A 13,651-nucleotide genomic window follows, 5' to 3' on the forward strand; every position below is an offset into this window, starting at 1 on the left:
AACCTACCCTGATAAATGGTTTCATCTTCCTCAGTCACGTAGGCATTGGCTCCCCAGATCACCATCTTATTGATGTAAGATGGATATCTTGCAGCTGCTATGAGTGCTGTAATACCACCATCGCTCCACCCCAACAAGGACACCTTCTTAAACTTCAGTGTCTGTGATAAATACAGAGAAATGCACAGCACAGGTGATTGCTCCTCTCTGCTAGAAGAATCTGATCATTAACAATCATCCAAATCAATACAGTGTGGGGTTTGGAGCATCACTTGATAATTAAAGTCCTAGAGGCCAGCATTTGATGACAGAAATGTTTTTTTCTCATTTAGTTCTGGTGTAAATGTAAGTATCATAAAAACCTAAGTACACAGTATTGTTTTGAATTATGAGGGAACGACATCTTCTGTTTGGATAAAATCTCTGGAAACAGTGGAGATCAGCTGTCCTTAGAAATGACAAATCACATGTGCATGCACACCCACACCTGAGCTAAGACTTGAGACTAGTAATGTAGATTAGACAGGGGAACTTGATATTTCCTGGATGAAATGAAGTCACTGCATCTGATAAAACCACTGAGGGCAACTGTGGGAAGAAGTGTCTGGAGACAGGCTGGAGGAGAATGGTGTCACAGGAGGTTATGCTAGTCCTTATATCAACCAGGCTCTGAAAATGTGTTTGACAAGGAAACTGAACAAAGATTATATCTGACAGATGTTGCCTAGGGGTAAAACTAGAATGACTTGGAAAATTAAAGATGTAACAAATATCAGTCCAAGATACTGATGGGACTATAAATTGCTAGAAGTCGCATGGATAATAATTTGGCACTATCTTGTCCAACGAACATTTGCATCTTCTATAACCTGGCATCATCCCCTAGATATGTATGGAACTTTTGCACATGTGTACCAGGAGACAGGTGTAGGGTGTCCACACCAACGGTGTTTATAAAGGAACTAAAACGTCCATGGACAAAACAATGTTCACTGCCCTGCTGCTCATAACCACAAAAAAAAAAAAAAAAGGAACTTAAAAATTAAGTTATTTATCTACCATTAGAGATATATGAAATAAAACAGTACATCCCTACAATGGACTACTATGACTATTATAATATTTATGTAAATTTATATTTATTAACATGAAAGTATTTCCTCGACAAACTGTTCTAAGAGTAAGTTGGAAAAACATTAGATATAGTATGATGCCATCAATACAATCCTGTGTATTTATATGTGTCAGAAGATTGGCTGGAAAGGGAGTCTCAAAGTCATAACATTGATATCTCTAGTTGGATTGTGAGATATTTCTACTTCCTTATTCACACCTATTTGATTGAACTTGAATTTTCTATAAGAATCACATGGCATCACCCTTGTAGAAATAAAAACAAAAACAAAATAGATGAAGACAGGCCCAGTCATCCTCCCTCCTCTGGGCTCTTCCCTGAGAGACCCACCTTCATCAAATCAACTGCATCTTTTGCATCCCTTTCAAAAAAGTCTAATGGGAAATCTCGATCTGGGGGTCTGGAATGTCCATATCCTCGAGGATCCCAGGCAACCACTGTGAAGAGCTTTTTATTGAGGTTCTTAATCTGAGGTCCAAAATCAGTCTCTCCACTTCCTAAAAACAGCCACTTGGTTACCCTCAGGTGAAGGATTTCATTATTTCAAACACATTACAGTAAAAGCAGAAACAACTACAATTTTAAAACAAAGTAACTAGTTTCTACTCAAAGTTAGACAGTGGGATGCAGTCAGCAAAATAGTCTTGTGATGATAAAATCCATTTACTGGAAGGCTGACTTCCTTTCCTGGTAGAGTTCAGACCTGCCTTTTGTCTCCTCCCAGTGGCTACTTTGAGGACAGAGGCTCCAATACATTTGGCCCTGTATTATTTCAGCATTTTTGATACTTTTTCAATTAATCTTCCTTAAAAAAAAAAAAAAAAAGGAATTCATGAAATTGCATAGAAATTGACTTATTGATATGATATGTTTCTGGGTTATTTTTTCTTTCCTTTTAAAAAACTGGCTGTTATAGGGGCACCTGGGTGGCTCAGGCAGTTAAGCATCCAACTTCGGCTCAGGTCATGATCTCACGATATGTGGGTTCGAGCCCTGTATCAGGTTCTGTGCTGACAGCTCAGAGCTTGCTTCAGATTCTGCGTCTTCCTCGCTCTCTGCCCCTCCCCCACTTGTGCACGTGCGCAGGCGCGCGCGCTCTCTCTCAAAAAAATAAACATTAAAAAAAAATGACTTATAAATGAGAGAGATCCCAATATTATCTGTCAACAAATCTATGAGATTTGGTACAAGTTATTCAAAGGAGGATTCTAAATTCCCAGGTGTTTTTTACTAAGCAAATGTGAACAGCCCTGAAGATTTTATTTTCTGGTTATAAATAAATACTAGAAAACTCAACGAAAACACTGAAATCAGGGGGAGGGCAGGATGTGGAGGGAGGAAATCAAATTAATTATTTCATTAAAACACCAGCAAACGTTAACCAGCAGAACTATGTTCTTGAGCCTGTGGTGGACCTGACTGGCGATTCCCAGCCCACCTGCGAGGTCACGGCCACTGTGTGCACACACCTACTGCATGTGGCCCGGAAGGCCAGACTCTCAAGGAGCCCAGTCTAGGGACCAGTCAGCATTTCATTTTTATTTTTATTTTTATTTTTTTTAATTTTTTTTAATGTTTATTTATTTTTGAGACAGAGAGAGACAGAGCATGAACGGGGGAGGGTCAGAGAGAGAGGAAGACACAGAATCCGAAGCAGGCTCCAGGCTCTGAGCCGTCAGCACAGAGCCCCGTCGGGCTCGAACTCACGGGCTGTGAGATCATGACCTGAGCCGAAGTCGGACGCTTAACCGACTGAGCCACCCAGGCGCCCCAGCATTTCATTTTTAAAGTCTGCTTACTTTCTAAGAACTTGTAGCTCAGGCCACACATGGATACTGAACATCTTGCTTGATAAACAAGCTACTATTAGAAAATGTCTTTCAAGATGTTGCAGGATTCTGTTACAGGATAATGTTAATTATTATAGGACTACCATCCTTCCTGGAAAGATCTATCTTTCTCAACATCAGGTAAATAAATCATTCAGGAAACCTAAGGCAAAAATATAAATGGATTTCAAGCGCATGTCTACTGCTCTGACACACGAAGCATCTCTTGTGGTCCCTGGACTGAAGAGACTTCCACATGGGAACCACCCTGAAGGAGGTGCAGGAGGTGAGAAGGTGGGAAAAGGGAACAGTTTATCTCAAGACCAATTTCAGAAATGATGAGATGCTTCCTTTCTGGCACACAGGTATACATCTGAATACCAAATACTAAATACTAAAGAATACTAAAACCTTTAAAAAGTTATTTTAAGGAATAGTTACCAGTATATGATACCTGAGAAGGAAACACAATACTGGTTGCCTGTGGGGAAGGGTACTGGGTGCTAGGTGACAGAGGACTGGAAGAGAGAATCTCACTGTTTTTAATTTGGGGATCAGGTTAACGTTTTACATAAAGAAATTAAGTTATGAAAAGTGTTTTATACCTGGATCACACAGTACTGAAATAATGGAAATTTAAGTCGGTAACTTGTTCACTACTTTACAGATACCTTTAGACCTACACCAGTCAATAGAGTAAATCTCCTCCTTTGTTACAAAAGCTTAGGAGGAAAAAAAAATACTAAATACTATCTAGACAAAGATGCTTCAATAGCTACAATAGTACCACAATCAGCTAAGGCTCAGTCAAGTGGAACCAACAAGTAATTGAAAATTTTAGCATTTTATTTTAGAAGAAAAAAGTCGTAAGGAAATAGTATATATTGGGATTATTTAACTAAGTCGAAACAATATTAAAGCCCTTAAAACCAAATCTGAGATGTCCTGGGATTGCTGGAAATTATCCGCCTAAACTGTCTACATGTAAATTACTTATCTGGAAAATGAGACAGATTCAGTTGGCTTCACCATGCTCCATTCATGCCAATTTAATTTTGATTTACAAAAAGGCTTTAAACTAAGCTTGTTCTTAGCTCTTATTTTAATTGAGCATATAATCAACTGCAACAGGGCAATCCATGTTTTAGCACTGGAAGTCTTGTATCCTGGAACCCCTCAATTCCAGGCACACTGGGATGGTTGGTCACTAGCTCATCTTCTAGCTTCATCTATCCCTTCTTCCCACACCCCTTTCCTCGACTCCTATCATCTTCCCAAATTGTAGGCAACTACACAGTATGTCTGTAGGAGAAAAAAACCCGGGTATTTAAAAGAATAAAGACTACATAGAGTAAAATGTTGCCTTTCTTTTCTGAGTCACTTAAATTTGTAGCAAATATTAAAGCATTTAAGGGGTGCCTGGGGGGCTCATCAGTTGAGCGTTTGGCTTTGGTTCGGGTCATGATCTCGTGGTTCATGGGTTCAAACCCCGTGTCGGGCTCTGCACCGACAGCTCAGAGCCTGGAGCCTGCTTCAGATTCTGCGTCTCCCTCCCTCTCTCACAAATAAATAAATAAAACACTTAAAGCATTTCAGCAAAGCACTAAAGTTAATAATCAACATTTGGCATCTACTATTGTGAATGCATCCTAGACTACACAGCATGCAAATTCCATGAAAAAACTTCCAGACCCAACATTCCAGGAAGCAGCAGGACCGCATGCTCTCCCTCTCCAGTCCGCTGATAATGCAAGTGGACACCGTTCACAGCCACTTTGGCAGAAGTTACTGAGGTGCTGGAAGAGAAAAATCCCATCCCCAAAGAAAAATTACTTAGCACAAATGTTAATATGACAAAATTGTCCTTTTACATACCCGCATCAGCTCCAGGACCCTCCTCAGGCTTCTTGGATTACTCTGATGTGTGCTTAAGTTTTTCCAACCTGAAAAGGGACCTTTCTAGACTGCAGATCTGAACTGTGCCTTCATATGTGAATATCCTACAACACCAGCCCAGGACTTACCCTACAAAAGTACTGACATGTTGCTGCAACCAGTGGCCACACAGGTCCCATGGGCACATGCCTGGTGAGCTGGAAGCCAGGGGGCCAGTGTGCAGGCTGACACAGGAGCTCCACACAATGGAACATTAGGGTCAGCAACAACAGGGCAGACCTTGGAACAGATCTAAAGGGATTACCTGAACTTCAGCTGCATCGACAGAGTTCCTAAAGGTGAGATGGTCTCAGGGGTCCCCAGGCAGTCCTTTAGGAGTATGGCCTCTCATGTTCTCTAACCAGCCACAGAAGCATTCTTAGCAGGAATGCCTGTCTGCACTGCTATGGCCAGACCAGTTTTTAACATGTTGAAATATTTGTGTTGTTAAACAGCCAGGTCCATAAGCTTCCATCCCAAGAGCCCTCCCCTGTACTGTGGACCCTCCTTGGCCCAAAACCTCCGACACAGGATCTAACTGGACATGTTGGCACAGGAGTGCACCTTGGGCCAGAATCAAGGCCAGGGTCTGCTCTGACTCACATGTGTACCTTACCAAGGGTCCTTCTCTGAAGAAACTGTCCTCTCCTGCTCTTCCAGAAGCTCTAGAACGACTATGCAGGGATATATAGCAATAGAAGACATACATGGCTCCTACATCAGGCCCTAACAGCCTCCCCACCAATTTCCCAGACAGCTGAGTGACACACGGAAGGGACATTTTGGTATGCCAAGACAGATGCGAGAAGGAGGTGCTCCTCTTCTCCACACAGAATATTAAGGAATTTAAATTAACCGCTGCCTCTCTTTTTCTTTTACATACTCTTTACCCCTATTTCTGCAGTTAGTTAAAATGCTTATTGAAATGAAGCACTTTTTACAAAATGAGGTGCTCTTTCCTCTTTGGGTTTCATGTCATCACCCATTTCAAATGAGCATGCAGAAACGGATGTGCTGAAGGCAGGTACACCAAGTCTTAACACAACTTCTGCAAATACGACAGAATTGGGTGGTAATAAAGCCGGGACATAACCATAAGCTCATTACCTATAGGAAAATTATGAGGAGCAGTAACAAAGCCACTGAACAAGCGTGGTGGCATACTGACACTGCCATGTTACTTATCAATGTCCTATTCTTCTGAGTCATTCATTTTTACTGTTCAGATGGCTCTAGGATCCAGATAAAAGCAAATAACACTCTAGTAATAAAGATTCATTTCCACAAACATTTATTGACACATCTGTTTTGCCCACAATCTAGTAGGAGGGAAGATAAAAGACACAAGAGATTTGCTCTGCAATCTGTCGGGGAGGTGTAGGTTATGACTGAGACAAGAAGCATGAGGAGCCCAGTTGGAACAAGTTATTAGTGTTTCCTATATTCACCACACAGGAATGAGGCAGCTCCCTAACTAGAGGTGACTAGCATTTGCATGGCTCATGTTAGTGATAACATGTACCTTTATTACACCTCATGCCCTAAAGATCTTTGAGGGTCTCCCTTCCTTGGCGGTATTCAAGAATGCTTGTAAGAATCATCTTGTGCCGTGAGGAGGTTATGCACAATATCTTTCTCAACGTCCAAGTTTTCATGGCTGGGTGTGCTCTCACTAGGTGCATCTGTTCAGGGGCCCCCACAAGGGCACTGCCTTCCAGGGGCTTCCTTTCCTTCAGCTTTCATGATCATTCTGAAGTCTCTTCTGCAAAAAACCTCTATATTCCCTTTGCATTTTGCTATACCTGTGTTTGGATTCCCTGTTCCAAACTTTTCCTCTCAATTAACCCCATCCCATCTTTTGGTTGCCTAAAATGAATGTAAAAACCATGTAGTCTAGATTTGGCATAATGGAACTCAATGTCAGGGAAGGGTTTACTAAGGCAGAAGATGGTTTTAGAAGGGAGACAGGGGCACCTGGGTGGCTCAGTTGGTTGAGCGTCCGACTTCGGCTCAGGTCATGATCTCGCTGTTCATGGGTTCAAGCCTTACGTCGGGCTCTGTGCTAACAGCTCAGAGCGTGCAGCCTGTTTCAGATTCTGTCTCTCCTCTCTCTCTGCCTCTCCCCTGCTCATGCTCTGTCTCTCTCTCAAAAATAAACAAACATTAAAAAAAAATTTAAAAAAAAAAAGAAGGGAGACAGAGACCATTATCAGGGTTGAGTAGAGGTATCTGAAGAGGAGTGAAAAAGTAGCATTTGAATTAACTTCCAAGAGGAGTAAAATTTTGAAAAAAAGAATGTGGTGGGGAGGGTGCTCCTAGAAGAAGAAATAGCATGATCAAAGGCCCGGAAGCAAGGGACATATGTCGGGGGAAAGGCAGTGTTCAGTCTGGCAGGGGTACGGGGGCAAAGAGTGAGCAAAGTTTGGGGCCAAATGCCAAGGGGGCTTGAAGCTAGGCTGAGGGGAAAGAAAATGCCCCTAGTGCCTTGTCATCAACATCCTGTATGTCACCACACCAGAGGTACATGCCACTATCATATCAGCCCACCCACTGGGGTTAATGGAGGCTGCCAAAAACCTTTCATCAACCTCCAGGTGGAGGAAACAGGGCAGAGAACTGTTTATGAATGAAAGTAAATCAAAGCAAATCAATTACAAATACAAGAAAAGCATTTTATTAAAAAACAGAATTACTGAATGATTTATTTTCACATAAATATAAGACCAATGAAATGAGTAAAGCATTTTTTCTCCAGCTTATCAAGGGGCTCTTGGACAGTAATTCAGGCCTCACGTTATGTGTGTTAAAAGAAAAATCAGGCTGCAGAGACCAGGCCTTTGATGGCCCTGAAATGTGCTTATTACTTGAACCACAATCAAACTCTCACATAGGAAAAAGGATACAAAACTTCAGAAAATTTATAAAGACCAAAAATGAATCTTTCAGGTGTCAATCCATCTTTACCACCACTTTCTCCCTAATAATCACGTTGCTTCTCTAACCCAGGTGCTCTTAAGCAGGTGTGCTCATTAGAATCACCTGTGGAGAGTTAAAACCATTAACTGTCTAGTGGGTGTCTCGGGTGGCTCAGTCAGCTGAACCTCTGACTTAGGCTCAGGTCATGATCTCACAGTTCAGGAATTCAAGCCCCACATCAGGCTCGCTGCTGTCAATGCAGAGCCCACTCTGGATCCTCTCTGCCCCTCACCTGCTTGCACTCTCTCAAAAAAATAAATAAAACATTTAAAATATATATATAAACTGCCTAGGACAATCCTGGGAGAGACTATCACTCAATGACTGGGGCAGAACCCTGACAGGTGCTTCCTTTTTCTATTATTTTTTTATTTTTATTTATTTTTTTAATGTTTATTTATTTTTGAGACAGAGAGAGACAGAGAATGGGGGAGGGTCAGAGAAAGAGGGAGACACAGAATCCGAAGCAGGCTCCAGGCTCTGAGCTGTCAGCACAGAGCCCGACGCGGGGCTCGAACTCACAGACCGTGAGATCATGACCTGAGCCGAAGTCAGATGCTCAACCCACTGAGCCACCCAGGCACCCCTCTATTATTTTTTTAAATATGAGAGGTTTCACAAATTTGCGTGTCATCGTTGCACAGGGGCCATGCTAATCTTCTGTGTATCAGTCCAATTTTAGTATGTGTGCTGCTGCAGTGAGCACACTGACATGTGCTTTCAATAACACCAAAACTCTACTGTACTATTTATTCATTCATTCATGTACTTCCTAAACTCCTATTGCTTTGGGCCCTCCATGTAGTTTAGAGGCTGGCAGGAAAGACAGATAATTAAATCTGCAACTAGCAGGTACTATGCAGTTTGCCTAGTATTATGACAGAGAAGTTGGGGGATACAGGAGATCCTGAGGGTGCAGACATCAGACACTAAGTTCCCCACACCTTAACCGACATCTACACAGCTGCTAATCAGCCCCTTTTTATGAGAATATTTCCAACTTCCCACTATATCAGTGAGGGTCAAACTTAGATTTGCATCATCTGGCAAATTTAAATCTCCAGATGCCCAGACTGTACTAAATCAAAATCTCTGTGGTGGGATACAAGCATCTGGGTTTTTTTTTTTAATTTCCCAAGAGATTCCAATAAGCAACCAAGGCTGAGAACAACTATACTGAGTTAATTTCTTGTAGAAGGAAAAAAAAATTTCTATCTCCCTATTGAAAACAGCCTATATAGGAAGGCACGCTCACCTAGAATAGCCTATATCTTACCTCATATTTGTCCTTGACTCTCTTTTTCTGGGTGGCTGGATAGGCAATTTTGTGAAAGGGTTAGAAGGAGGTCAGGAGCAATACAACACAATATCTTCCGGACTGAGGGGGCTTGAGCTGCTCCCTTCAAAGAAGGAAAGTTTACTGTGGTGGAAAGCAAGAATTTAACAGCTTGCAGAAAATAAATTAAAACTCACATTTAGTTTCATTATTAAGCTAAATAATGAACTCTACTAAGAGCTTACATTATATTTACCCTAATTTTACCTTTGAGGAACCTGAAGATTGGAGTGTTTAGACAACTTGCCCCAGTCACATTACTAGTTATTTATACCTGAGTGTACGACATCAGAGCCTTTGGTATTTTGCCCTTCGCTTAGAAATAAAAATGGGGTAGGGAGACCTGGGTGGCTCAATCGGCTAAACATCTGACTTCAGCTCAAGTCATGATCTCACAGTTTGTGAGTCTGAGCCCCACATCAGGCTCTGTGCTGACAGCTTGGAGCCTGGAGCTTACTTCGGATTCTGTGTCTCCCTCTCTCTCTGCCCCCGCCCTCCGTCTCTCAAAAAAATAAATAAGTGTTATAAAAATTAAAAAAAAAAAAAGAAAAATGGGGTCAATTAATAAAACACATCCTCACTTTGAAAGTCCTACACATTCTCTGTATCTCTTATGTTCGGCTATTTCTGTTGTATATTTTTTCCAAAGTAACCATTAGCTCTAATATAGTATTAGCTACCCCCTAGGGCTTGGAATTAAATGAATTTTGAGGACTTATTTTGCATCTTTTACACACTGCATTATTAGATTTTCTTATCTGTATCATTACTAATTGTAGCTACTAATTGTAGCTACTATTAGTGAATTATTATTATATCCCAGGACTTGTACATTTATTGTCTCAAATCCTCAGAAGTGCAAGGCACTTGGCTCGGAGAGGTTAAGTAACTTGCTTACATTTGTGCAGCTAGGAAGTAGCAATGCAGCCTTGTAAACACCAGAGGCCTTGTTTTTTCTGTAACCTGGAAGCTGAACAAAGTCCCCAACAGGGCTCTAGCCCTGGGGCCACTCACCCGGACTGCCAGACAGAAGGAACAAGGCAGTGCCAGGGAAAGGAGGGTCTTTGATTCTCAGGCAGATCATCCCAAGGTTGAACTCAGAAAACAGTTTTCTTCCGACAGCTTGTTAGGTTCTATAAATTACTAATACTGTAACTGTATGTGACATACAACTGCAGGTAGAAAAGCCTTCTTACCCGGTCCTGGAACAAACCACTTTACAGACTACAAAATAAAAAAGAGAGTTCCAAACAATAGACTTACAAAAACAAGCTTTTGGAACACAACTCAAGTGTAGGTTGGGCACCGGCTGTTCTGAGGCAAAGGTTTTAAAAGCAGCTCTTTCACCTGCTTACATTGGGCTGCAGCCTCATTTCAGGATTAACGAATACCACTGCTGGTTTTCTCTGATTACATGTAATGTCAACTTGCAAATGCATTTATGAAATGGCAGTTTGAAATCCAGAGAAACCGGTTTTTCAGAGATGTTTTAGGAAGAACGATTTACATTAAATGGATGGGGCCTTCCTGCAACCATGAAATAACCTATCTTAACTTGGGTACTGGCACATAGTAACCTTATTTCAATCTCTTTCTGCAAATTGGAAACTGGATAAATATCCATTTTTCCATGTAGATTTATACAGCTGTGAACATTGACATATTTTTCCATCTGTATTAAAATAGTCCCAAAAGTCTTCTAAAAGTTCTTAAATATTTAAAAAGAATTTAAATAAATCAAATATGAAACTCAAGAACTAGTTAATCACAACATAAAAATTTAAAGCTGGTCAGATTTTTCCCTTCTCCTTCCAAATCAAACTTTCAAATGAGAAGTTTCCACATTAGATCAATCAACTCAAATTCTAAATTTTTTTTTAACCTTTATTCATTTTTGAGAGACAGGGTGCAAGCAGGGGTGGGGCAGAGACAGATGGAGACACAGAATCCAAAGCAGGCTCCAGGCTCTGAGCTGTCAGCACAGGGCCCAATGTGGGGCTCGAACTCACAAACCGTGAGATCATAACCTGAGCCTAAGTCAGTTGCTTAACCATCTGAACCACCCAGGCGCCCCAGATCAACTCAAATTCTGAATGCCAGGTACCCATCTAGCATTTGACTTTTCCTATAAATGGAACTGATCCATCAGCAGTTAATTGCATATATATCCTGTGTACATTTGTGTACAGGTAGAGAGAATAAAGTAAAGCAAGTTTCATGCTGCTCTAACTACATTTTCTGCTTAGTATCTCTTGGGGCCAAAGGCACCCATTTTTAAGACAGGTCAGACATTTAAAAAAGGGGGAGGGCGCCTGGATAGCTCAGTTCGTTAGGCCTGGGGCTCTTGGTTTTGGCTCAGGTCATGATCTCATAGTTGTGGGGTCCAGCCCCAAGTGGGGCTCTGCACTGAGCGTGGAGCCTGCTTGGGATTCCCTCTCTCCCTTAAAATAAATAAATAAAATAAATAAATAAACATTAAAAAAAAAAGACGGTAGGTCAGAGATTAATCTAGCTGTTTTTGTTGTTTTATCTCGAAATATGCATGAGGGATAGGGAGGGTCAGAAAAGAAAAAGGCAGATTCTTGGCTTTCTCCACCTACACCATAAGTTCTGAGAGTCAGGCCAAGGATTGTGAATTTTCCCAGGTTCCCAAGGTGGTTTTTTTGCACATTACAGTTCAAAATAAGGGGGAAAAAAGAAAAAAAAGAAGGAGAACAAGAAGGTGACAACGATGACTCAGGGGCTTGGGCCTGACTACAACAGCTCATAGGTTAAGGAGATTCTCAGGCTGGTTTTTGATATAAGAAGCAGGAGACACTGGAGCCCTGAGGGTGTGAAGACACAGGGCAGAGCAGCCAACTAAGAATGAAGGGTTTGAGATTCTAATCTCGGTCATGAGTGTGTCTGTAACTATGGGCAAATTACGTTACCTCCCTGGGTCTCTCGTCTCCACAATGAGGGGCTTGGACTCCATCACCCAAGTCCTTTAGGGCTCTCGAGTCACAGAACTGAAGCTGACGCACGGCTGCAGTGCCAAGGCCAGGAGCAGCAGAAGTGGTTACTTCCACCACCTCCCGCGCACCCACGTGGGACAGGCTCCGGTCTTGGAGCAAAGGGCGAGAGGGCAGCGAGGCTGCGCCCACGGCAGCAACCCGCACCGCCCTGCCCGCTCGCCTCCTGGCTGGCGCGTTGCCCTCCCACTGCCCCCCAGCACGCAACCCTGGCCACAGGGGCCCCCGGAGGGAAGCGGGCATCATTACCCGAATGCGGCTGCAGGCCCAGCATACGGGACGTAGTTCCCTGGCTTCAGCACCGACAGGAGTAGCCGCACCTGCCGCACTGCGCGGCCGCCCAGCACTTCAGCCATGGTCACAGGTTCCGCTGAGCCCCGGAGCGCGCATGCGCCGGCTCCACCGACCGCCCCGCGTCCACCCCGCGCCCCCCCCCCGCACCTCCTGAGAACAAGCCTGCGCCCCGCCCCACTACGTCCCGCTACGCCCCGTCGCCAGGAAACATGCAAGCGCCAAGGTCTAGCGGCAGCCCTCAACACCCTCCGCCTTGCCCCGACAGAACCCCGCTGCTCCTGAACTTCCGGCCAGAGCCTATCGCCCGCTTCGGCTTGTCGCGCCGGGATGCTAGGACCCGTAGCCCGCCGGGCTCTTTGTGACCCTTGTCAGAAACGGGGCTCGAAGTCCCAGTGGTACCGCAACACAGATCGCCTGCTCTCGGGGTGCCAGCTCTGGCTCACGAGGGGTACGTCCCAGTCGGCTTTGCCCTCCCACCGCCGCGGTGACCAGGCCCTCCAGAGAGGCGAGGCTGCACCCCTCCCCCATTCCGCCCTTCTCAGGGAGTGGGTGGTGAGGAGGGACCTGAGGAGGGACCTGTGGACGGACCTGTGGACGGAGAAGGAGGCTTCAAGGCTGGCTGCCGTCGGTGGAGTGAAATGCATTTGCTTCTAGGAATGATAGCATTATTTTTTTTCCCTTCATATTATCTCATACTCATTGTTTGGTATGGCTATTGTAAAAAAAAAAAAAATAGTGTTGGTGAGTATGTGGAGAAATTGGAACCCTGTACGCTGGTGGTGGGAATACAAAATAGTGCAGTGGTGGTGGAAAATAGCATGGCGGGTGCTCAAAAAAATTAAACGTACAATTATATGATCTAGCAATTCCACCTGTGGGTATATACCCCCAAAGAATTGATAAGTGTCTCAAAGATATTTATGGTCATAGCATTATTCACAATAGCCAAAGTGGAAAATTGGAAAGCAACCCATATGTCAATGGAGGGATGAAGGTTTAAACCTGTGTATACGTGTAATGGAATGTTGTTCTTTAAAGAAGATGGAGGGACGCCTGGATGGCTCAGTTGGGTAAGCCACCAACTGTGGCTCAGGTCCCGATCTCAGGGTTTGTGAGTTCCAGCCCCCCATGGGCT

General features: G+C 43.4%; 1 protein-coding gene and 1 non-coding gene across 5 annotated transcripts in view; both read right to left on the minus strand.

Annotated features, from left to right (window-relative positions):
- Positions 1-12,630, minus strand: part of BPHL (biphenyl hydrolase like) — a 38,774-nt gene extending 26,144 nt beyond the window's left edge. The window contains exons 1-4 of one of the 4 annotated variants that reach the window (XM_086706412.1): positions 12,472-12,630; positions 4,657-4,760; positions 1,466-1,632; positions 8-161 (exon numbers count right to left, since the gene is read on the minus strand). In XM_086706412.1, coding sequence (XP_086562538.1) covers positions 8-161; positions 1,466-1,632; positions 4,657-4,760; positions 12,472-12,578 — 532 coding nt within the window. In that variant the 5' untranslated portion in view covers positions 12,579-12,630. Of the gene's footprint in view, positions 1-7; positions 162-1,465; positions 1,633-4,656; positions 4,761-9,151; positions 9,273-12,141; positions 12,378-12,471 lie in introns of those variants that run through there. The other 3 variants (XM_086706410.1, XM_086706411.1, XM_025917076.2) reach the window with 3 other exon arrangements.
- Positions 8,475-8,581, minus strand: LOC112853809 (U6 spliceosomal RNA). Its single transcript, XR_003222936.1, has one exon. It is a non-coding gene; the product is annotated as a U6 spliceosomal RNA (small nuclear RNA).
- Positions 12,631-13,651: the final 1,021 nt, after the last annotated feature.

Source organism: Puma concolor, chromosome B2 (genome assembly GCF_028749965.1).
Source record: "Puma concolor isolate L17-30 chromosome B2, mPumCon1.1.hap2, whole genome shotgun sequence".
Classification (NCBI taxonomy): domain Eukaryota; kingdom Metazoa; phylum Chordata; class Mammalia; order Carnivora; family Felidae; genus Puma; species Puma concolor.